The 25,135-nt window shown below is 41.8% G+C and overlaps 1 protein-coding gene across 3 annotated transcripts in view; it reads right to left on the bottom strand.

Moving 5' to 3' along the window:
- Window positions 1–3,521: 3,521 nt before the first annotated feature.
- The window catches only part of ELOVL6 (ELOVL fatty acid elongase 6), a 134,082-nt gene continuing 112,468 nt past the window's right edge, over window positions 3,522–25,135 (bottom strand). For all 3 annotated transcript variants that reach the window (XM_019500123.2, XM_006264078.4, XM_014598206.3), the window contains 2 exons: window positions 18,394–18,545; window positions 3,522–10,231 (listed from right to left, as the gene is read on the bottom strand). In XM_019500123.2, the coding sequence (XP_019355668.1) occupies window positions 9,807–10,231; window positions 18,394–18,545 (577 nt within the window). In that variant the 3' untranslated portion in view covers window positions 3,522–9,806. The remainder of the gene's footprint in view (window positions 10,232–18,393; window positions 18,546–25,135) is intronic.

Here is a 25,135-nt window from a genome sequence, read left to right as displayed (position 1 = left end):
AATTGCATTTTAGTGTCAAGTCATTTCTAGTGAATCATAGAAAATTAGGGTTGGAAGGGACCTCAGAAGGTCATCTAATCCAACCTCCTGCTCAAAGCAAGACCACCCCCAGCTAGATCAATCCAGCCAGGCCTTTGTCGAGCCAGGCCTTGAAAACCTCCAAGGATGGAGATTCCACTATCTCTCTAGGTGATGCTTTCCAGTGCTTCACTACCCTACTAGTGAGAATGCTTTTCCTAATATACAACCTAAACTTTCCTTGCTTCAACTTGAGACCATTGTTCCTTTTTCTGTCATCTGTCACCACTGAGAATGGTCTAGCTCCATCCTCTTTGGAACCCCCCTTCAGGTAGTTAAAGGATGCTATCAAATCCCCGCTCAGTCTTCTCTTCTGCAAACTAAATAAATCCAGTTCTCTCACCCTCTCCTCAGAAATCATGTGCCTCAGCCCCCAAACCATGTTTGTCACCCTCTGCTGGGCTCTCTCCAGCTTGCTCACATCCTTTCTGTAGCAGGGGACCCAACACTGAACACAGTACTCCAGATGTGGCCTTGCTAATACAGAATAGAGGGGAATAATTATTTCCCTTGATCTTCTGGCAACATTCCTACTAATGCAGTCCAGTACGCTGTTGGCCTTGGCAACAAGGACACACTGTTGACTCGTATTCAGCTTATTGTCCACTGTAACCCTCAGGCCCTTTTCTGCAGACCTGTTGCTTAGCCAGTTGGTCCCAAGCCTGTAGCAGTGCACAGGATTTGTTGTATCCTAAGGGCAGGACTTTGCATTTGTCCTTATTGAACTTCATGAGATTTCTTTTGATCCAGTCCTGTAATTTTTTGAGGTCACTCTGAATCCTAGCCCTGCCCTCCAGTGTACCCATTACTCCTTCTAGGTTGGTGTCATCCATGAACTTGCTTAGGGTATAATCCATCCCACCTTCTAGATTGTTAATGAAAATATTAAACAAAAATGGCCCCAGGACTGTCCCCTGAGACACTCGACTTGATACCGGCTGCCAACTAGACCTCAAGCTGTTGATCGCTACCTGTTGAGCCCGATGATCCAGCCAGCTTTCTATCTGCCTTACAGTCCATTTGTCTAACCCATACTTCCTTATCTTGCTTGCAAGAATGCTGTGGGAGACTGTATCAAAAGCTTTACTAACATCAAGATATATCATATCCACTGCTTTCCTCACATCTACAGAGCCAGTCATCTTATAGAAGGCAATCAGATTGGTCAGGTATGACTTGCCTTTGCTGAATTCATGCTGATTTTTCCTGATCACATTCTTCTCTCTCTGTCTCTCTCTGTCTCTGTGGCTCTCTCTCTCTTTTCACTTTGGAAGTTACTCCTTTTCTTCCATCAGATAGGAAATAAAGAGCTCACCCATTTTCCTATGTTGCAGTAGACTAGTGTTTGTGATCAAAATGTGAAAAAATACACATCATCACTGCGCAACTTGCATACTGAATTTTCTCACCAATTAAAGGATTTTTTGAACGATAGAAAATGAACTGTTTTTGGTCTCCTCACCTTCCACATCTGATGTTGACAATGCTCCATGTGACCTCCAACTAAGAGTTTATTGACCTGCAATGTAATGCATTGCTTGTGGAGCAATTTAAATCAGTGCTGCTTCCTAGGTTTTACACCTCTCTCAATGAATAGAACTTTCCAAAGATCACGGCTCAGAAGATACTTGCGCTGTTTGACTCAACATACATGTGAGCAAACATTTTCTATGGTGAAATTGAGTAAATCAAAACATAGATTTTTGACTGATGACCACTTTGCAGCAGTGGTCTGCATTGCAACAATGGAAATGTGCCTGATCTGGGGCATTTGTACACTTATTTGTGTTGTAGCATCAGGCACAGCATTTGTATAAACAGTGTAATGCCCATCAGCACTGAGAAAATGGCAGTGGTGTGCTTTGAACTAAAACACATTGAAGGTGTGTGAGTTCAAAAGCACACTGCCATCTTCTCAGCACTGGTGCACATTTTGCCATTTATACATGCAACACAATGCCGGGCGCGTCAGCTCACATGCGGAGCAGACTTGATTAATTGAGTCTGCTTCAACGCGCTGGATATCCGGCACGTCAGAGCAGGCAAATGTATATGTATAAATGCCCTCTGATTCTCTGGTTAATACAAATCACAAGCTTCATTCTTCCCACTGAATTTCTTTGTTTTTCTTTAACCTAATCTTCAATGCACAAGAATAAGACTTTGTTTTGAGCTATTATGCAATTGCCTGTATACGCACTACTCAAAAACCCCCCAAAACAAATCAGGTCAAAATTTATTTTTTGAAATAAAATTAAAATATTTTAAAGTAGAAGTGTGATTTTTTGCATATGATTTGTTCTTTATCTGTAATTTGTGAAAATGATATCTTCGTCATTAATTTTATGTGTGCAGTCCTCAACAGCTCACCAAATGCATTAAGTGGCTCTCCAGCTAAAATAATTGCCCACCCCTATTATAAACACAAGGTTGTTTTGAGTGGTGTAAAAAAAAAAAGGGGCCTGGGAACCCTGAATATTTTGTCCTCGGGTTAAGGGTTATTATGTTCATGGCTGTACTATGCCTGGAAATGACCTGGCTAGCACTGTTTATCAGTTGGTCACAGGTGCTAGTGTCTAGGCTTGTTTGTGGACAATAAACCTGGCTGAGTTTTTGATCATAAGAATTGAGGCCTGTGGTCTCCTTCTTGGAGTAGCAAGCTCATTAGGGACGTGGCATCACAGACTGCATCTTGACAGACCATACATAACCCCCAAACACTGTCAGAATCAGAGAACATGTTCTGGGCTCTGTTCCTGCCTGTCACAGACAAGTCATTTCACTGCTCTGTGCCATGTTCCCCTTCTGTGACATGGGGGTGATAATACTTATCTTCCTATGTAAAGTGTTTTGATGTTTGGGGATGAGAACCACTATACAAGAGCCCAGTATGATTCTACTCCAATAAAGTAATACTTTCTTGTTATAGGAAGAATAAAGCAAGTTTGGTACTGGTGTTTATTTATGTACTGTAGACTGCAAGTGTAGAGGCATACATAAAACACTTCATTTGATATTTGGTTCAAAGGAACAGTTAAAATGGGAAATGTAGTAGGAACAGTTAAAATGGGAAATGTAGTTTCAAATGTAGCTGCTGTGAGGAACAGCAGCTTTGGTCTGGTGGGCTAGCAGTTCCAGTCTGAAGAAAAGGAACGTGTAAAGGTAAAAGGAATAACATGGAGAATGGCCTACAGGAACCTGGGAAGCTGTAGGGAAAATCATGAAATTGTAAACACAGTTGTGTAAATTGATGGCTAAAGAAATGCTATGGAGAAGCCACTGTGACTATTTGATAGCAAAGGTCTCTTGAGTTCCTCAAGTGACTGATGGCTGTGTCCAGGCATCCCTCCCCACTCCTCTTGTCAGTCAGTGCAACCTGAACACAGTAACAGTTTTTCTAAAGTTCCAATAAAAAGATAATAACTTCAAAAAAGGGTCCTAACTAGAAAATAATTAAATTTATTAATACATTGAAAAAGATCACACAAACACATACCTGCACATACATGAATAGAGACACAGTGGTCCTGTATGCGTTCATGAATAGATATATAAAATGATGGTAGAAGTGTGGTATGAGGTGAGATATACAGTAGGAATATTACAGTCTGATGGGCAGAGAATTGCCTTTATCTCCTCAAAACCACACATGATATAGCAAATTATTACACCTAAGAGATACTTATGTGTATAAAGGAAAAAAAACCCCACAGAAATGTGTTTATTTTGAACCAAAAGTTAAAATTTTATTTTCAATATCAATATACCAAAAAAAATAAAAATAAAAAGTTCCTTTTATGTAGTGAAATAGCCATTTTAAAATGGTAAAATAAAGATATATCTCATTCTAGTCTCTCCTAGTTATTGTACACATATTTAATTTTATCTGAATAGAAATCTAACTTGAACTTTAAGACTCCAAGAAGCCTAAAGCATGTGGTGAGTCAGTCAGTGCTGTGTTTTTCAGCAGATGGACTAATTTGAAACCGTCCAAGACTAGGAAAAAGCGAGACTTTTCAGGAATGCTATCATGTCAGGGGAATGCTGTTTCATATCCAATAGGAAGGAGTTTCTAAATCACATCGCCTACTAGGAAAAAGCAGCATTCCATTGAGCTAGATTGATGTTCCAGGAAAGGTCTCCAAAGCTGATCTAATCTAGTTTGGGTAGCTGGTTTTCTTGAATCCTACACATGGTTTTGGCTCCCATAGAAAAAACGTGACTAACAAGGAACTGATCCTGCAGTTGGTCCCATATGGGCAGAAACCTCAGTGTCTGTGCCTTCCTTGACCAGTGGAGTCCTGGATGGGCACGGGAATGGCTACAGGATTACAGCCTTGTAATATATGTTGTTTTTATGTACATTAATTGAATTTAAAGTATAGAAAAATATTGAAGATTTCTTCTCGTAATTTATTCCCTTTCAAAGATTGCACGGATGTGTATCAGGGTAACATGGCTAAGGACTATTTTCAGGGCCTGGGAAGTATAAAGCAAGTTCATTGCACAATGAATACAACAGAATTTAGGTCTTTCATTACCTTGCAGCAGTAGACTCTAATGGCCTGAATGAAAGCCAGTGAAGTCAATGAACTGGTTTCTACTGACTGCAGTAGGCACTGGATCAGGCCCTGAACGTCTGAGGTACAGATTATGCTAAAGAGAGGGTTCATCATCCATTAAAAACATTTCCTCCATCAGAGCTATCTTATTAATAATGAACATGAACCATACTTATTTAAATGTTCATGTAAACATATACTTTTATAACTGGGTGTGAAATACAGGATAGAAAACAAAAAACTGATTCATTTTGATATATTATATTGCACTAACATACTGTATCTGGCACTTGCTCACAGAGGCTGATTTTTTTCATCATCGTCATCATTTAGGTATGTAGTCTGTTACATAAATCCAGTTACCTGAATACCGGATAAATTTGGCTCACTGCTGTATTTACTAACTCAAACTCAACATGTTCTTTAAGAGTTTACTTTATGAGAGTGAAGGAGCATACTGAAACCAAGTCTTCAAGGTCACAATCTGTCAAACTATTTCTATATAAATATAATCACAGAACAATTCTGAAACTGTCATACACTTGATTACAATCAGGGAAACAGCTGCATGATTAACTGTACAACCAAAGGATGGAAGCATGATTTCACTAGCCATGATAGTGGCAATTGTAAGATACAACCTCCCCTTATTAGATGTCTATCTGGAAAGGTTCAAATTTAAAAATTCAACTTTTTAAAGTTAGGATGCTAGATGTAAAAGCTTATTGCCATGTAAACAGGTTTTACCAGATAATACTAACTCCTGGAAAATGAGATAATTTCCCTTGTTTTTACTGTGATGTGTAATAATATGATTCTTCTACGGTGTTTACTCGTTGACTCTATTTCATTTGCATAGTTGTGTCTTTATCACGTAACCTCTATACTTTGTTAGCTCACTGTGACATTTTACTGGTAGGCAGCATGTGAGTGATCCTTCTTTGCATCCAGTCACTCTTACGTGCACCGAGGGAAATCAGACACATATCATTTGTGACTGTGGTTTATGAATGTTGGTAAGAATGGGTTATTTCTCCAAAGGCAAAACTTATGAGCCTTCAGAATTACCCTACTTTTTGACATTTTATTAACCAAGTGAAAATCTTTTCTTTAAATATTCACTAAGCAGTACAGATGTTGAGCCAGAACTTTGCTCTTAGCTGCATGAGTATGAATTGAAATCACTGCAGCAAAATTATCCTGGATTCATACCTGTGTGAGGCAGGCTATGGGTATGCTATGCTATGCTATTGCTATGTTGTTATGAATAAAGCAAGGTAGTGAACTTAGCAAGCAGTACCTACTTTATGGCAAATGCCTGTGTACACACTCTTAATCCACAGCAAATATAAACTGGTTTACCCCACTTTCATGGAGGGGGAAGCTGTCTTATATTTACAGGGTGTATTCACACACTGGCAGTTGCTGTAGAGTAGTTAAATGCACTATAAGTTTACACACTAGCTTGTTTTGAGGATATGTACATGCAAAATATTGCCCCAGTAAACTGTAACTTCCTTGACTTTAATAAGCCAAATTAATCCAATAAACAATTTTATCATCTCTTGTGATTTTATTGCAGGTCCCATAGTATTTGGTGTTTTTCTTAAAGTCTGAACTCTGTAACTCACATGAACACAGCAGAATTTCTCCATACTTTTTTAAAGTAAGTTTCTGGCCTTCATGGCAGTGAACAAAAGAAGACGACATATGCACTCCAAATTCTGAAACTACAGAGACAAAGAAAACTCGCATGTATTTATAAAGCTAATGGCATTTTAGGGCCTGACTTAAATTTTAAGTACCTGAAATAAGGTGGCTTTACGTGCCCGGACTAACCTGATCTCAATATGTTTAACTTTGATGCTGTATAGTTGGTGGGGGGGGGGGGGTCTCTGAATATAATGTATGCATATTTATTAAAAAAAATGTAACATGGGTGATTTTATTCCTTTAAATTCATTTATCAGAATCAATTATAGTAAAAACGTCACCAGTAAAATCCTACAGTCTACTACAGCAGTATAATAGGACAGAAATAAATAAGTCTCTGGTGTGCCAGCTGAAAAAGTAAACTGCAGTTTTCATTTCAGTATTATAGTCCATTTTCTCTGATTTGCTACCAAAAATCTCATGTTTCTAATTTTTCAATCCCTTATTCACACAATTTTTTTTATCTGAGTAGACCAACTGACTTATGTGAAGACATACTGTTCAAGTATTCCCATTGACCTCCATAGGTGAACAGAACTCCTAAGTTAAGCTGTTGCAGGAAAATTACTGCATTTAGAATAATTTTCCATGCAAATGGTAGAACTCAGTGGGAATTTCCTAGAGGAGCAAGGTACTATTCAATGGTGGAATTCTGGTTCCATAGAAGTCAAAGCCAAAGCTCCCAGGATTTCATCTAGTATAGGAGTACTGCAATCTGGCCCTACATATTTAAGTGCTGTATTAATTTGTTTCTATCTTGACAAATAAAAACATGATATGTAAAATACTGTAAGTTGTTTGGAAATACTGCACAGAAATGCTTGTTAAAAAATCTAATGTTTCATCCTTAAGTTGCATCCTCGAGCTCAGGCTAACAATCGTTATCTACCTATGGGAATCCAAGGTTATTTGTAATATCTGTTGGGTATTTAAATACTAAACATAAAACTTCAAATAACTGAAAATGAATACTGTTTTCCCCACTGAGCAGATATAGGGTGAAATCCTGCCCCATTCAAGTCAATGGCAAACCTCCCATTGATATCTGTGAGGCCAATGTTCGCTCCTAATTTCAAGACAAGTGTGGATCACTTTCATCTCCTTTTTGTTCATTTCAGTCCCTGCAGAAAGAGACACAGAACTGGCAATGGCACAATGGTGGGCTATTTCCTGATGCTTTTGTTCTGATTTTATTCAACTGTAATTTTTCCTTCTCCATTTTTAATTAGTTTACTTCAGTTATTGCTGCCTTTAAACAGGGCAAAATTAAGCAGGAAAAAGAGACTTATTGCACATTATACTTATCTGCTCCCAAAGCTGTAAAATAAATGGGTCACACATTTAACTGGGGGTTTGTCTAATATTTCCATTTACATAGTAGTTCTATAATTTAATATTACATTTTGCTGTTTGTTTTTTGTGTCATAAAATAATGCCAGAACATCAATAACTTAAAGAACCCAAATGTTTTTCTGCCTGTTACAGTTGTGATTTAGCCCACAAGGGCTTTCTGATTCTTTTTGAGACCATTCATGTTAATGTGGAATGTAACTTTATTTTTTTTTTTCTTCTGTATATGATTAGACATGGAAAGCCCTTGTCATCTCTAACAGGATACTCAAGCAGCTCCGTTTCATGAATGACAGCACAATTAAAGCTAAAATAATAATAAGAAACCCCCTTCATACTGCACAATCTCAAATTAAAGCAAGAAAGATAATGACAATCTTTTGCGTAAGCCAGAAAATGTGATTCTCTGCCACTGGGCTTTTGTTTTTATCTTGTTGACAAATCACATAACGTGTATATGGGTGTAGTTATAGGTTGTGTGTATATTCTATGCAGAACAGCAGCCCCTATTCTGTTGATCTAGGTCTTCTAATTGCTTAGTTAAACTATCTAACTGATACAATTTAGAATACTACATTTAACACATTTAACATCAAGTTTACATACTTGCTTCTTTGAAATACAAGGAACTTTTACACATTTTATTTGGCTTTGTAAAGACTGAAATATTACAGATAATGCAATCTATTTTTCTCTGAAAGTGTATGGCTCTTATCAACTAACTCTCTGAGGTTCAGAGTGAAATATCTTGTTTCTCATAACTGTAGCTAACTTGAGAATCAGATATCTTCTGAAGTGGTCAGTAGGATGCTACAGTACAGATTCTACAGATCTCTTTAATTAAGGATAATTCTCTCTGGACATTAGAGTTAAGCTGTTGCAGCAAAATTATGCCATTTAGACTGATTTTTCTATACAAATCTAAAAAATCCCCAAATTCCAAGTATGTTTTTGTTGTAGTATCTCCACATGACCAGAGGAGGGCACTTTAAACATCTTTGCACTGCTCATAAAGCAAATGCAGAAGCACAGTGTTACCCAATGTCACATACAGTCCTGCAGAACACTATGATGATTGCAGATATTCTTTCTGAAATTCACAGAAATATGACATATGCGCTGTGTAATTTATATAGAGATTTCAGCTCTCCCTAATTGTTTGGGTTTTCTGATTTTTTCTAATTTACTTCACTCACAGTTCTACTACTGCATAATTTCAGATAATTTTAAAAAGCATATTAGGGAGTTCTCTTTTTTCTAGGCCCTGTACATTTCTGTTATTAACCTCAGGTCATTTAACAAAGCTTGATTGATTTAACCCTCTAGGTCTAATTCTGCTGTGGAAATTACTTTCCCTTGATCAAAAATGCACTTGAAAAATGCACTGAGTACTGCAGCAGTGCATCTCATGATATTGAAATCTTGTAAAAGTACTGCTTCTCCCTGCCTGCTGAAAGGGTTGATTTTTGTGTACCAGATCTGCATGTCCTGCACAGTACACAGTGGAGAAATCATACTCTCAGCATTTCCATTCGCTGCTTCAATAGCATTCACCCACTTTCCATAACAGACATTCAATATATCCTTTCAATTTTCACATTTTGGCTAAAGATGCCAACCCCTTAGTAAAAAGTTATTAATTTTGCAACATTACTGGTATCATAGACAAAACCCATTTGTCTCCTCTCTGCTTTGTTTTGTTCAAGTTTAATACTGAAAAAGATTAGAAAGGATATAGAAATAACTTGTTTTTAATAAAAGTCTCCTCATCCATCCTTGGGAAACACAATGCTTATTTAATATGTGTTTTTCACAATGTTATTCTCCCTTGCTTCTATTTATTTTTTCTTTTTCTTTTTTTTTGAGAGCAGACAGGTACAAGAAAGAAGATGTCTTTCATCAGCAGTCCTTTGAGAAGGGGTAAAATTCAGTGAGTCCTCACCATGATAGGATCATGAACTTACTGGGTTAAACCAAGCTAACTTTCCCTAAGCTGCTGAGTTTTAGCTGCACCGTACATGTGTTTCCTTGTGCCATTTTCTTTTTTTTTACTTTTGTTTTTCTTGATGACCCTGAGCTATGGCTTCCATCTTGTTTCTATCACTAGTCAGCCTTCCTTGCTTTTCTGGTTTTGCCGATGTAGGCCTCAAAGAAGAAATGGCAGAATAGCACAAAATAGCTGAGGTACATGAGAGAAGACCAGATGATGTTCTGAACATGGGAATGACACTGGCCCTGTTGCATCCAGGAGAAGACCAGGTAATTAACTACACAGCCAATCAACATCTGAGTGATCTGCGATAAGGTGATGAACATGGCAATCTTGCGTGAAACTCTGAAGCCAGCAGCCCGCAAGGCGTAGTAAGAGTACATGACTGCGTGCACGCCATAGTTCATTGTCATGAACCAGCCACCGCCAGCCACCATGTCCTTATAAGAGTACCAAGAATAAAGCAGCACGGTAATATGGTGGTACCAGTGTAGGAAGATGAGCTTCTGTTTTCTAAGAATAATGAATATTGTATCTCCTGTAAGAAAGAGGGAAAAATCAGAAATGAATCCAATTATTTTGTAATTCTTGTATTCTGCAAGGTTTCTCTCCCTCCAATATTGTGGGAGGTTATTTAGGTGGTAGTAATTTGAAACACAGAATAAACCTTAAGATCTCAATACCTGTGAACTGTAAGTTGGTTTAGAACCCGTACTTTATTCTAGATCTAGATTGTCCCAAAACCAAAACCTCAGGATCAAGCAGTCTCTGCTGTGTTGGTGTGTTTAAAATCAATACAGGATCCAAATTCTGACATGGGCAACTGCTATTTGAAAATTCTAGTGCTTTGCTCAGAGGCATTTTTTGTGCGTAAGGTAGTTTGTGAAAGTCTGTCATAAGCATCATGTATTTTAACAATCCGTTTGCTTATAGAGCATGTGAATGTCCATTTTTTTGGTGCCACTGACTACAAGACAGTGAAATTTAAATAGACAGCAGACAACCATGTTCATGGAACCATATATTCATTATAAGTAAAATCCAACTGTAATATTGTCCTTGAGGTTCTGATGTACAGATTCAAACCAACATTTATAAATCCTGTGTTTTTAATGTTAGGCCTCTAAATCCCCATTTCAGGCCTACAAATAAAAGCAGCCTAATTTCTAGAGCTACTGAGCAGTCCCAGTTCCATTCAAAATTAATAAGAGGTGTAAATGCTCAGCATCTTTCATTTAGGTGCTTAAATGTGCATTTAGGCTACCAAATTTTGACCCTCAAGTTTGAAAATTTCAGCTAAAGAAGACACATATCTTTTATTATGGGATCTTGGCACAGAGGTCTTAACAAATACAGTAAAAATGTTCTTTATATGACTCCTCTTCTCCTTTACATGTACTGGATAGTGGTGCTAGATAGAGATGAGACCTGTATTATACTTAATGGAATTACTCTGGGTTAAAGAATTTTCCCACTGCATTCAATCATCTGTGGTACTCAGTGTCAATTTAAATGTGAACAGAAAAGACTATATTAAGAAATTTGCAAAAGTTATTTATTTGTAGCCATTAGGAAATTAGTGACTTGTGCATGACTTCAGAGTATTTGTATTAAAAACATGAAGCTTGAGCAAACCCCTTCTTATACAAGGGTGCGTTTTGAAAGTGATCCGAAGATGATTACACAAAGACCACTGAAGAAAACCTTTTAAGGGAGACTGTATAGTTAGGTTTCCCTTTGAAACAAACAGGATTTATGAAGATAAGTGCCAGTGGGACTGTAACAAGACTAACTATCATCATTAAGCAACACATGATATGAATAGAGGCCAAGATTTTCAAAAAGTCAAATGATTTGGGATTCTTCATTTATTTGGTCATCTAACTAGAACCCTTTAAATGGGCTCAGTCTTCAGAGGTCAGATGCCCAGTTCTCTCTGAAAATGAGGCCCAATTCAGTCATTTCAGTTTGTGTACCAAAACTATTGAGGCAGCTGAATCACTTAATCACATCTGAAAATCCAGGCTGCAGCTTCTGCTGAATCTTCATTCAAAATTCAAATATAAAGTGTTAGTTTGAAAAGTTTCTCTGACCTGTGTCTGCCATCTGGTATTTCCATACAAGTCTTGTTTGATTAAAAGTAGCAAATAATGGAAGCCTTCCAAGACAGACGATTTTTTGACTGTTTCTGGCCCAAACATCTCAAGGGAGATTCTGTTCTCATGATGTGTGTTTTCGGGGACTCTAATAAATAAAGTGTTCTAAGGACCCAGACATATTCCATTTTTACGTCTGTAACTTGCTTTTACACAGGTCTCACAAAGAGCAGACACACGGGCTAAGTACAGACATTCAGAAAGCCCAAGGTGGAATCAATCCAATCTTCGCAGGCTTCTCTAAGTTGCATAGACTGGACTAATAACAAATGTAACTCATGTTCAGACTTTGCTTGGCCAAGGAAGGCAGAAGCCTGCACTGGTGAGGCCAGAAGGTGGTGGGTGCTAGAGCCTGCCTTCCAGCCTGCTGTCCATTGCTGAACCCAGCAGAGCGGGGGCCAACCCTGACTGGCTGCCTGACACATGCCCCTCAACCCCTGCTGTCCCCAACACCCATCCCAGTGCTGGGACCCCTGAGCTGGGGTCTGCCCACGTGAGGGCAACCCCATACCTCAGGGGGTTTCTCCTGCCCTGGCTCAGGTCTGGCCAGCAGTGGGAACCCCTGTGTCCAGAGTGATTCCCCCCAGGTGCAGGGCAGCTACTCAGCCGCACCACCTACCAGTCTCTGCTTTGCAGGGGGGGAGAGAAGAGTCCCTCATCCTGGTGCTGAGCTGGGGTCTGCCCATTTGGGGAGAGCCCCATATCTCAGGGGCGTTTTCCCACCAGTCAGGCTGTTGCTGAACCAGGCAGGCAGGATCAGGGGAGAAGAACAAGGCAGACGCCCCCTCTGCCAAGCCGGGGTCCAGTCAGCAGATCAAGCAGGAGCGGGTGCGGGGAGGAACATGGGGTCTGCCCTACTGCCAGCTCCTGCCTGGTCTGCTGGCTGGACATCTTGGCAGAATGGCTGTGTGGTCTGGCTGACGTCAGCTAGGCATTGGGCTGGAGCAGGGTGCACGAGCCAAGTTTCAAGCTGCCTTTCTGCGGGGGGGAGGTGGTGCTAGTGGGGTGCAACATGGCATCCTGGGATGCTGGAGGACGGTGACCTAAGTTAAGTCAGGAGGGAATCCGATACTGATGTTTAATACACTGGTCTAACCTAAATTGATTAAATTTGATACTATATGCATCCAGGTCTCTCTTAAACCAGTTTCGGACATTTTGAAACAGGTCTATGTGCACTGAACTTCCGTTCTGTTACAGGTTTGGACTGGTTTCCAATCACTTATACAGGGTTTATGTGTAATCTCTGTCCCTAGCCATGAGATGCAGCCCTACACCAGTAAAATTTATATGTAGCCACAGAGAAATCAAGAGTAAGATTACTGCAGTATGCATGCACTCTAAAATAGCCGCATGTTTGTTTGCTCTGGATATAGTGTAAATTACTTCAGTGTACAAAACTAATGACGGTTATGCTGATATAAACATAACATGTAGCCAAACACTACATTACCTCTATGAATATCCAGCAGCAACTTTTATGTTAATGGGGTCACTCTGGACTGACTAGTGTGCCTGAAGACAAATATACTTTTGTACCTGCTTCAGTAGGGAATGTGAGCTGCTGCTTGGGAGTGTGTAGCAGCTGGTATATTGTGTCTGAATGTGCCTGTAGTGATACAAGTGAGCTAAATCACCCTGTGTCCTTGGATGAAGCAGGATTAAAGTTGGCCTCATTTTATGACACTTGTATCACTACAGGCTCCTGCACATGTAATATATACTGTGAACAACTGCTGCCCAGTCCAGAGCTTCAGCTTTCCCTTCTGAAGCAACTACAGGTGTCCAAACTGAGTACACAGTTTGGCCTGGTAAGTTCAAATTGCTTGAATAAGCACTTAAATGTTGGTATTTATACATATTAAACCGAGTCTCCTGAACCTGTTGAGTTCACATCCTGCCATTCAAAATACTACTGTCTATCTAACCTAACCACTGGAAGTAGTGCAGCTGTGAGCACCACCTAGTCTTAGAAAACTGGATTAGTTAGAAATATTTCACATCCTTTTTCTGCAAATTTTCTTGCTATAACTATAGAAAAGCAAGTGATATTCCTCCTTCCTGTTACTGTTTCTTTTCTTTCCTCCTCCTGCTGGTCCCCACTGTATCAATCATTTTAATGATCTTTTCTTGTTTATTTATAGGTATGCCGCGCATTTCTTTCAATTACAGACAGTAATTTTTAAGAAAAAAAGGAGCCAGGCTTGATTCTGAGGCTAAGTCTGTTACTATATGGAGATCCCTTTGAAAATCCAAATCATGAAAATCAGTGTGGGGTGGAACTGGAACTGTGCCGTGCTGTCTATCCTAAGTCTGTAGTAAACCATCAGTACTCTGTTTGCCTCATTAGGTGCAGGAATGCTGAGTCAGGAGTGCTGAGTCACATTTCCATAAGTAATCACAGGACCCATTTAGTAAAGACCTAGACTCCCAGCAGATGTTTCCCTGTTTTAACAAAGCCATAATTCCATAGTTCTGATGTCATTTATACAGCAAGAAACCAAAGATACTGACACTTCAGGATGATTAGTATCTCTCTTTTCTGTTTCTGCTGATAAATTGCTGTAACTGACTGAATCAAGCTCTCTACTGAAAAAAGGCCTATTCTTTCTGTTCACTTCCACACACTGAATTCTGCAGCCCTATGAGGTCTGAGTAAAATGCATACTCAGAAATGAACACTGGAGGGCTGCTGAATCATTCTTTCCTTCTGCCATTAAAAAAAATCCTTTCATACAATAAGCCTAGAATCAGCAAACAAACAGGTTGGATAATAAACCAACTGTGGCAAATATTGTTGTTTATAGCCTTACAAAAATTGCTGAAGAGAAAACAGTTTACCAAATCTGCAGCAAATAGGAGGGTGGGTGGAAGAACCGGTGATGTTATGGAATTTATTTTTTTAACTGGAAGAAGCAGACTACCAGGGCCTCTGGTGCTTTGTGGGAAAATATAATGTTTGTAATTTTACACCTACACAATTAAGGGCAAGTAAAACAGAACAGGTATAGAATGTGACATGATAAAACATGCCCTTGGAGCCAGCTTTCATTTTCCTATAAAATGTAGAATGAGCAATGAGGTAGGTAGTTTTCTTAATGCTGTATGTAATCACTGGAGGCTTGTAAGATCCTTGTTCAGTTTGACAGTGAATTCTTTATATAAGGTTGCCTCTCAGAGAAGCTGAGATCATATGGAGAACCCTAGTCTATCGCTCTATTCTGGGCCCAGGATTTGTCCCCATGAAATGGGCCAAACCTTTAAAATAAACAAAAGGCATGTACATTTCTCTTGGCATCAATAATCAATCAAACAACTATTTGGTTGTTTTTGGGAAACTGAATTACAAAGCTAAAGGAGGAACCTCTATGCCTTGTGATCCTAGTAGTTGCAATACACATTTGCAAACAGATTTCTTTCTGCTGTGGAGCCCTGGTAACAAATGTGGCAGATTCATATTTGCTGTGGATACTCAAATAGAGAGGAACACACACCACCCACAAAGTGGTGGGTTAAATCAGGTTTTCTTGACTCACTAGCTAACATGTAAGATATTATCTAAGGTTGTGTGCTTCAGAAGCACTAGCTGCCCAGAATCTGAAGACAAAAAAAAATAATTTATTTTTTTATTTTAGGCTGGACCTTTTATTCATTAGTTCTCACAGATTCTAACTGTCTGGCTAGGGTTGGGATATTTAGGTTTCATCACAGCCAGTGGTTGAGCACAGGGATTAATGTGATAATGTAACTCGAGGCTGTACAAATTCTGGGCAGCTAGGGACTACATGTAGTATGGGCTGTATGCTGTGGGAAGTCCCCCTAGGACTTGCCTCCTCACTCTGAGCACAGCCCAGCTCCTGATTACTGCATTCACATACCCTTCAGGTGCCACTGAGCAGCCCACCCTGCAGTGGGGGCAGCATGGCTCCCAGTCCCTATCCTGCCACATGAAGCATTACTACCCTGCTCCCAGCTGCACATGTTGTGTAGGCAACTCACTTGCAGCACAGGAAGCCTGATTCCTTCATTTGTGCAGCACGCAACGCTCACAACCCATCCCACTCCCTTGCTGCATGTACAGCCAGGTCTGTTCCTGCTGCACTGCCCCAGAAGACCTGGGGGTGGGAACCAAAAGCTGGAGGAGGTAGCGGGAGCTTGGAGATCTTGGCCCCTGCTGTCCCAATTGCGGAGGGTGGAGTGGTTGGCATGCAGAGGCCGGTGGGCTGCATAGTAACCCTTCCTTGACCACATGTGGTCTGCAGGCTGCCAGTTGGACAGCTCTGAGGGAACTGCAATTCCCTCCAATATTGCTCATGAGTGTTGGCAGGGTGATATCCCAAAGATTTTTCACTGGCCTAGCTTTGGGTCTGAAGCAGAGGGCACATTTGGAAATGCCCCAGAGGGATGTGCTGCCACCATGGTGTACACATACCAGTGGTTGCTTATTGGTAGTCTCTGTAATAATGAGCCGGTGATCTTGGTTTGGTCACTGGGTCCCAGATCCTCCAATAGACTCAGGAGTTAAACTAACTCCTGTCAAAATAAATAGGAGTTTGGTGTTTAAGTACCTATGACAATGTGGGCTTACGTGCCTGTATCTCTCAAACCACAAACATTAACTAGCACCTTATCTGCTATCTCAGCGAAGAGGCGAAGTGCCGAGAAAAGAAAGTTAGACTAAATGGGATTGATCTCCACTATATCTGGGGCATAATATCAAGGTGGCACATGGAAGTTTACATTGCCACTGACTGTCCTGTATCTGGGGGAGCCCTTCCTATTCAGGGCTGCCAACCTGGCAGCATTAAGCTGTGCTACATTCACTTTCAAAAATAAAACCGAGAGATGAAGAAAAAGTCTCAACTCTTTTGCTGAATACTTTGATTTGCCGTCAATACTCTGGTAGGTAAAACCTCGAGTTAAGACAGAGGTTCTCAACCTTTTTAAACTTGAGTCATCTTTCACTGGACTTGGGAATCCCTTCATTAGATTTGAGGTACCCCTCCATAATTTTTGCAAACTGAGTGGTATCCAATTTCAAAAGCTAATTTATACATTGCTTGCTTCGTTGCAGTGGAGACAGGGCAGTGGCAAGCATGGCCCTAGAGGATTAGCAAGCATGGTCCTGTGCTTATCTGCTTATCTCATACCTCATTTATCTGCTCACACCTCTGTCACACCTCAGAGGATCTCACACAATCCCAGGATGCCATGGCACACTGGTTGAGAATCACTGAGTTGAGATTTTTTTATCTCACCATAAGGGAATAGAGGTGAAATAGTGAATCCTATAATAAGCTAAGTAAAAACCAATATAATTTATCTTGATTTGATACTCATTGCCTATATTCTCCCTGGCATGCTTAGTTTGCCTGCCTCTACCTAGCAAAGAAATGAGATAACTCTCTTATGTCCACTATCAGATATTAATAGTGACTAGGGACAATCAAGCCTTAGTTGGGGTGCGTGGAGAAGTGGTTAGGGAGACAAGAGCAGAAAAGGGCGTGTACACACGAGCTTGGATGTTTAGTTCCTCAGGGACAAGTAGCAGCGGTACACCTTGTGCCGACGCTAGTTGTCTTGAGGGAATGTCTGTGCCATGTGCCCTCTGGCACGCTGCAGGTTATCTCCGGTGGGGTAGGGAAAGCTGAGGCCAGCACTCTTTCGGCCCCTGCAGCCTTACCTGGGATCCTGGGGGCCTCCTGGGGCAGCAGCAGCAGTAATCCTGCCACTTGGAGCCTGGCAGGCAGCTGGAATGTGGCTCCGGCCGGCCAGGCTCCAGTTCTAAGTGGCGCGTGCTGCCTCCACGTGTGCCGCTGTTTTTTTTTTCCCCCACAGGTTTTTTTGACCCCTGGATATCCAGAGGTCAACCCCCCACTCCTGCACTGCTCCCTTGCAGCATGGAGAACACTTGAGTGTGTGGTATGTGCTGCTGCAGACGTATGTGCTGCTGCAGACGTGTCTATAGTGCCACATACAGCATGGCCATGCTCGTCTGGACCTGGCCTAAGTGGCCAAGATCCCAAGGGCTGGGGGAATACAGAGAGGCTCTCTGCTTTCTCCCAGATGGGACAAGGACAGGCAGGACCATGAGTCTGCCTATCCTACTCACTGGTCCAAGGACTAGGTGTAGCACTCCAGGGAATGGAACAACTTGTTTGTCCTCCCCACATTCCTGTGCACTGGGGAGCTAAGTAAATGGAGAATTCCTGACCCCCCCCGGCTCTTTTTTTACTGATTCCCTACTCAGCACTGCAGCAAATGCCACATTATGACCTACAGGCATGAGTAAAGTGTGCTAAAATTAAGGTGAACTGATCTCAGGGGGTTGAAAATTGTCTGGTGGTTCATGTTTTCATTGTTTTAATATTAGTTCAGGTACGATGAATCTTTGAGACTGAGGAATATGGGAATTTTGGTTTGGATTTTTTTTACAAGACAGAAAAGCAGTTTTCAGCAGCACTGAGACCTCCTGCATGCTTTCTGCACAAACTCTTTTCCTATAAATATGCACATTAAGCAAAAAAGGAGAGAAGGCACTCACCTAGTTCGGGTGCTTTGCTTAGCACAAATGCATAAGCCCAGAATTTGCTGACAGGTCCATTGTAAAAACTCTGGTCACAAACTGACTGCTTCAGCCCTTTGGTCATCAAAATGTACAGCATATAAGCACCAGTTCGAAGAGCACCAAATATACTTCAGAATAGAAAAAGAAATGAAGAACATTCAGTAGTTACTTGGCAGCTACACTTAATCATTTCAAATCATTATATGAAAGGAACAGGAATGAAGATTTTGGGACCAACTGCTGATATCACTGACCCAGAGTTAAAATCAGAGTAACTCCAGTGCTATTGACTTCAAGGAAGTTATTCTTATTTGACACTAGTGCAATCCCAAGGAGAATTTGGGCTGTTTTCTTTCTAACTTAAACTGAGAGTTTGGAGCAGTAACATCATTTCCTTTTCTCAGCCCTAGGGAAATGTTGCTTCATCAAACAGGGTTTTTTTGGGAAACATTGCCTTGACCTCTGATACAACAACCTGCTGAGCTCTGATCTAGACGGTTGGGAAACTACAATGCCCACAAGAAATGAGTTAATAAACAATAACATCAATCCAAGCTAATTCCCTCTTCAGGTGTCTCAAATGTGTTTTGTCATCTGTCTTTTTATGCCTCAGTCTTGCAATAAACTAGATGGAGACAGACTTCTATCCCCAAACAGAACATCACTGACTTCTGAAGGGAACCTAATTCTAAGATTTTTCGTACATTCATTTAGTGCCTTATACACTACCTGGCACATTGTTTGCTCTTAGGAAGTCATTGGCAGTAAAGGATTTGACAAGCTAGCACTAGCTGAATTCATTTTATGAGGCACAAAATCATGCTCATTTCCTTAAACGCGTTTGGAGACCAAAGTATGTTGTGTTCTGTAAACAAAATATATTAGAGGGATTTAATTAGTATCACTGGTAAAATAGCTCATTTTGTAGAACCTCGGATGTACAGGTGACACCACGGGGACAGCTGAATGGATATTAGTCTCAACTTTCCAACCCCTAGCTGTTGGTTTGGTGAGCAGAGGGATGAAAAAGTCACCCTGGTGGCAAACCACAGGTTCATAACACTTCATGCTGAGAACCTAATTGAAGAGAGAGAGTTCCAATGCTTCTTTCTCACTAGTAAATCACACTGACAATAGAGTTACCTTGGTGAAGGAAGCTTAATTACCTTGCTACTTAACTGCAAGAGCATTTTCTCATATTGGTTAACTGCATAGCTTTGCTGATGCTCTGGGAGCCTTGATGAACTTTAACAAGCTGTGTGAAGACAGTTAAGAGGAAGTAAGACCTAGATTCCCTGGGGTGCAGAATATATCACCTTGCATCAGAAATCCATATCAAAGTAGTCCATCACTAAGTATACACATGTTCAAATAACCTGGGAAAATTCTCCTGAGTTTGTTTTCCTGGTGGATAAACTTAAACAGAGATACCTGAACAGATGTTTGCATGCTGAGCTGCTGTGCAGCTAGGGGTTTTCTGTGCATGCATCTCAGTTTGCTCTGCAGACTCCCTGCCAACAGATGACTACAATATACAGGGCAGCCCTGATCAGCTGTCCCAGACTGCCTCAGAGGCTGTCTCCCTACAGCAAAATGAGGGGATTGTGAGGGGCTCCTTGCTTGGCTGAAACAGCAGAGTCCAGCCTAAGTGATACTCTTCCTGGACCTATGTGGGGGGTTGGAAGCAAAGCACGCTGGGATGCTGGAGGACTGCTGAAGCTTCTCTCAGAAGGTATGTGTACAGAAGTTCTCCTGGGAGTGATTTAACCCCGGTTGTCCTTAGGTTTGTTTGTTTTTTCTCCCCCTGGAGCAGCCATTTTTGCTTTGGGAGAAAAATGCTTATGATTGCTCCTGGGAGACCAACTCTCCCAGGAGAAAGTGAACGTCTCTATGTGGCCTAAATCTAATCCCTTACTTTATTACTCTCCCGATCCCAGCCTGGTATCAGAGTGTCCCATCACTTTTCTCCCTCTCAGTCTGAAGTCACCGTACTACATCCCTCAGGTAGTGCCTTACTCATAGCACTCCTAACCCATACCTCCCATTTTATAATGCTTCCTATGACCACAGTGTATTAAGAGGGGTGAAATGATGCAAGTGACAGTATACAGATGAAGTATTAATCTTCATTTCACATGTGAATTAGTTTAAATAAGATGCAGAGTTTTTTACATGGAGGGTAATTCATTCTTGTGACAGTTTACTATGGGTATAGTGGATTCTCAGTGTTTACATCATATGAGGTGCATCCAGTTGAGCGCGCACATGTCTCTTGCCCTGCCAAGTGTGTGTGTGTCTGTGTGTGTATAGAGTGGTCTTTTGTTTTAATTGTGGAAAAACATGGATTTTGGGGTATTTTTTAAAATGGATTTGGGATGCTGTTGTAGCAGTCCAGCTGGCACAGGGGGTAGTGTCCTCAGGTACCAAGTGACCAAGCAGCTCCAGAGAGCGAGTAGCCCTGAGGTGCTTGCCAGGGCAGGTTTTTGTACTGCTGGGGCCAGGACAGGGCAGCTTTTTATACTGCTGAGGACAGCACACGTGCTGGCCCCAGGCTCTAGCTCCCCTTGGCTGCAGATCCGGGAGGAGCCAGGCAGGGTTATTTTGCCCCAAGTGGCACAATTTGCTCCACAACAAAGTGCATGTCTGAGCACGTGCGCTGAGGCAAAAAGCCCCGGCTCAAATTTGCACCGCTTCTATTTGAGCTGCTGCAAGCGAACATGCTTGCATGTGTGGATGCACCCAAGGTTTCTAAAGCTGTGCTATAGCTCAAAACAGACTTCTGGCATTGAAGCAGTAATTATGAAGAGAGAGGTGATATGAAATAAGTCAGCTTGGATGATCGCAATCAGTAGCATAACTGGGGGGCGCAGGGGGGCAGCAACTGCGGCAGTAGCCATGGAGCTGCTCTGCTATGCCTCTGATCATAATGGTCCTCTTTATGGCCTTAACATACACGAATCTAGGCCTTTATACATTTGTATACAGCATCTAGATTGCCAGGCCTACAGAATTAAAAACTACAGTGTCCCTGGCTACCATATACGGCACCGCACAGAAACTTTGTACTGTGCATGAATATGGTTTTCTAGCTCATCTGTGTTGGCCTCTTTGCTGTTTTACCTGTGAAAGAAATGAGATGTTGCTTTCTAATTCCTGTAGTGAGTTTTTCATGCTATGATGAGTGAGGTCTGTTTATTCTATTAGTATATAGAACCTACACAAATTGTTTAATGCATTATTTCTTCTAATATTCTACCCACTTTTAAGTGTCATGCTATTGATATTATTTATGAGTATGGTGGCAGTGGCCTGGAACTTGTCCTTATCATGGAGCAACATCTATTTTTTCTGCTAGGTGCTATGCAAACACAAAATAAAGTGATCATTTCTATATATTAGAAATAGTAGTAGTATCCTTAGCATCTAGATGTTCTCCACTTTCTCTCTATTATGTAGTGTGGCTTTTATTTACAACTTTTTTTCCAGCACGCTTTTCTTGTGTTTCTCTGGAGCTGGCTTTTCACGTGGCTTTTGATAGAGCTCGACTACTTCATCCTTATAAAAGCCATATTGGAATTGGATATTACTTGTATCTTTTCTTCTTTCAGCTGGTGAGTACTTTTAACTCCCATTATGCTTTTCTCATTTTTCATTTATTCATTCTTGTTCTCATAGGAGCTGAAGGCTTCCTGCACAAATTAATACCACAGGCCAGCTGGGACAGGCTTTTGTTTTTGGATGGGGAGAGGAGGGAAGGGGAAGAGATGGATGCAAAGCAAGGGTTAATGGAATCGGGCACAAAATGTACTAGAAGTACAGTACCAAGCAATCTATTACGGGGCTGGGCAAAATATGGCTCTCTTGGCCCTGCCCAACCCAGGCACAGGGGGCATCCTGGGCCATGGCACATGTGTCCTGCTGCCCCTGGGTTCACAGCAGTGATGAGGTGGTGTGGTGGTTGGACTCTGCTTGCTGGCAGTCCCAGCAGCAGCAGCTCTTTCCGGCTGCTGCTGCTTGTATCACCATTACCGCCAGACCTTGCCCTGATGCCCAGGCACTCTGGCCCATCTGCCCTGTACCTACCACCAGGGGGTAACGGACGAAGCAGGCAGGTGTGGTCTCCATGGACTCTGGCCCGGGACCTGCATAGGCTGGGCACGTTCGGCCAGCCAGATAGGATGGGGCTGTGGGCATCTGGGAGCAGGATGGGTAGCCAAGGCTGGGGCAGGGATCTTGGGGTGGTGACAGTGAAGGGCCACTGCCCACATATCCCTGTAATGGGTGCCAGTTCCCTGGGCAGCAGTGTGCCAGGAGCAGAACATGGCTCTGCCCCAGGCCCCAGCCTCACACTGTCACTGCCCCAAGATCGCTGTCCTGGCCCCAGCCCCCTGTCCTGTTCCCAGCCACCATTTCCCATCCTCCCATGGCCCCATGTCATCCACTCCACTGAGTGCACCCTGCCTATGCAGGTCCAAGGCTGGTCTCCATGGAGACTCCGGGGCTGGGGCCAGGATCACCAGGTGGTGACAGTGTGGTGCCAGGCCCCATGGCAAAGTCACTTAGTGAGTTTTGGTAAGCTGTTGTGGGAGGGAAGAGGGGGCGTGGTGAGGAACTGACTCAAAACAGCTCACCAAAACTCCCTAAGCAGCTCTTCAGCCCAAATAATCGTGCATTCCTGATCTATTATCACTACTAAGGCATTTGCTGATGGGAAAATAAAACAGGGAGGAGAGGGGGGGAATAGAGTAATCTACTTAAAATAGTTGCAAGCAGCATGCTTTCTTCATACAGAAATTCTGTTGCTTTGTAAAATACATTTTAGTGAAATTTTAAACCAAAAGAGGATTCAGTGCATGCTCAGGAGAAAAAGCATCTGTCAAGTCAGAATTTGATTTGTTTTGTTTTAATTGGTGTGAGCTGGTGTGAACTGGTTACTCTGAATTTATGGCAGAATAACAGCAGGATCTGACCTATTGGGTGGAATACAGATCAATTCTTAATTTGGCAAGGCTGAGATAACAAAGATCAGCTTCTTCATATCTTTCTATTTTGTTAATATTTTTCTGCAGTGGTACCCTTTTGTACCCTGTATTTAGTTCTATATACTGTAATTACAGTGCAAGGTTAAATGGATAACTGAAGTCCTATATTTGACCACTTTGCTTCTAGAGAGGAGTGACTTGTTACTATTCTGTCTGGTACTTTCTTTCCCTAGCCATCATGAAATTTTATCTTAGTCAAGTGAAAGCAACATTACCTTTAGCATAAGGGTAGCTTTATGAACAAAATGAAAGCAAATTAGTGCAAGCAGATTTAATTATTTAAGTGCACACATTAAACTGATATTTTGGGCTGTGATGAGTGCTAAAACTGATCTGTCAACCAGAGGAATCTCCCTGACAGAGTAATGTCTAGCGATTGCCCAAAAGTGCACTTCAAACCCAGAGAGATGGAGTTGCTTTTTGTGCTTCCATCATTTAATCTTGTTGTTCCTTCTGTGTGTGCAATCAACAAATCAATTTGTATCTTGCAAAGACACGATGTGCAGTAGGGCAATGCAACTGCTTCCTCTGTAAATCATTGTGCTTCATTTTGTCCACACCCTGCTCTATGTTGTAAGTACTATTAGGTATTAAAATGAACTGCTTACCAAAGCAATCTGTCTAGTGGGAATCATCAGCTGGGATTCTAGAAGTAAGGCAACAGTGAACTGCTGTACAATTACAGCCTTTTCAACCAAAGAGGCTTATCAAAAACACACTATGATGGCTAGTGCTGCTTTCTTATCTATTCAGACTTGAAATTGCTTGCACTCTTCTTCCCCTCAGCCTGTGCCTTCTAAGGTAGACTAACAAGCATACACTTGATAATTTACTGTCCATAACATGATCTCAATCTATCTGTTAGGCCCCCTCCCCTCTACATGTGCAGGTAAAGGCACGATGGGATCATGTGCATGGCAGGAGGTGTGATTGTGGGGTTGTGCATTAGATCCCATTGCGCCTTATTGCCAGTGCAGGGAGAGCATGACCCTAGGCTTCCCCTGCACTGGCAAGAATCAAGCTCCTGTGGCTGGAAGTCCCCTCCACTGAGGACCTCCCAACCATGAGAACACTCCATGTAGCCCCAGGGATGGAAGATCACAGGTGTGCCCTGTGACTACTTGTACCCAGAGTCCTGCAGCTGTGGACATTGGGTCCCAGCACTGCATGGTGCCAGTGACCCAGCAACTTCAGCTGCTGGGGTTGATAGTCTCCTCAGCTGTGGGACTTCCAGCCCTTGTTGGGCATGGTGCCCCCCTCCGGCTGGGAGCTGAGTCAGCTGATGGGGTTCCCAGCTGCAGGGGGAGGCCCTGTGACATGCAACCTAAAGCTGGATAGCAGCCAGCTATCAGGTTAGTACACATTTTCAAGGTCTAGCTTCATAGCTGATTGGACCTTTTTATGGCATGACAGCAACTTTACACATGTAGCTGGTCTCAAGGTTTGTGAGCAAATTCCTGCTCCTACACATGGGATATCCAGGTCAGACTGGCAAGTTTTTTCAGGTTCCCTCACCAGTTCACCTTCTCTCATCCACATACCCAATAGAGTTTGCAATTTAACTTACAGAAGATCAAAATACCAGAAATACACATGACGAAGGTCTCAGTGGGCATGTTTACATGAAACACTTACTGCGCAGTGGTCTAATAACACTGTGCAGTAGTGTGCTGGTC

Source organism: Alligator mississippiensis, chromosome 2 (assembly GCF_030867095.1).
Source record: "Alligator mississippiensis isolate rAllMis1 chromosome 2, rAllMis1, whole genome shotgun sequence".
Classification (NCBI taxonomy): domain Eukaryota; kingdom Metazoa; phylum Chordata; order Crocodylia; family Alligatoridae; genus Alligator; species Alligator mississippiensis.
This window is presented reverse-complemented; position numbering and strand designations above follow the sequence as displayed.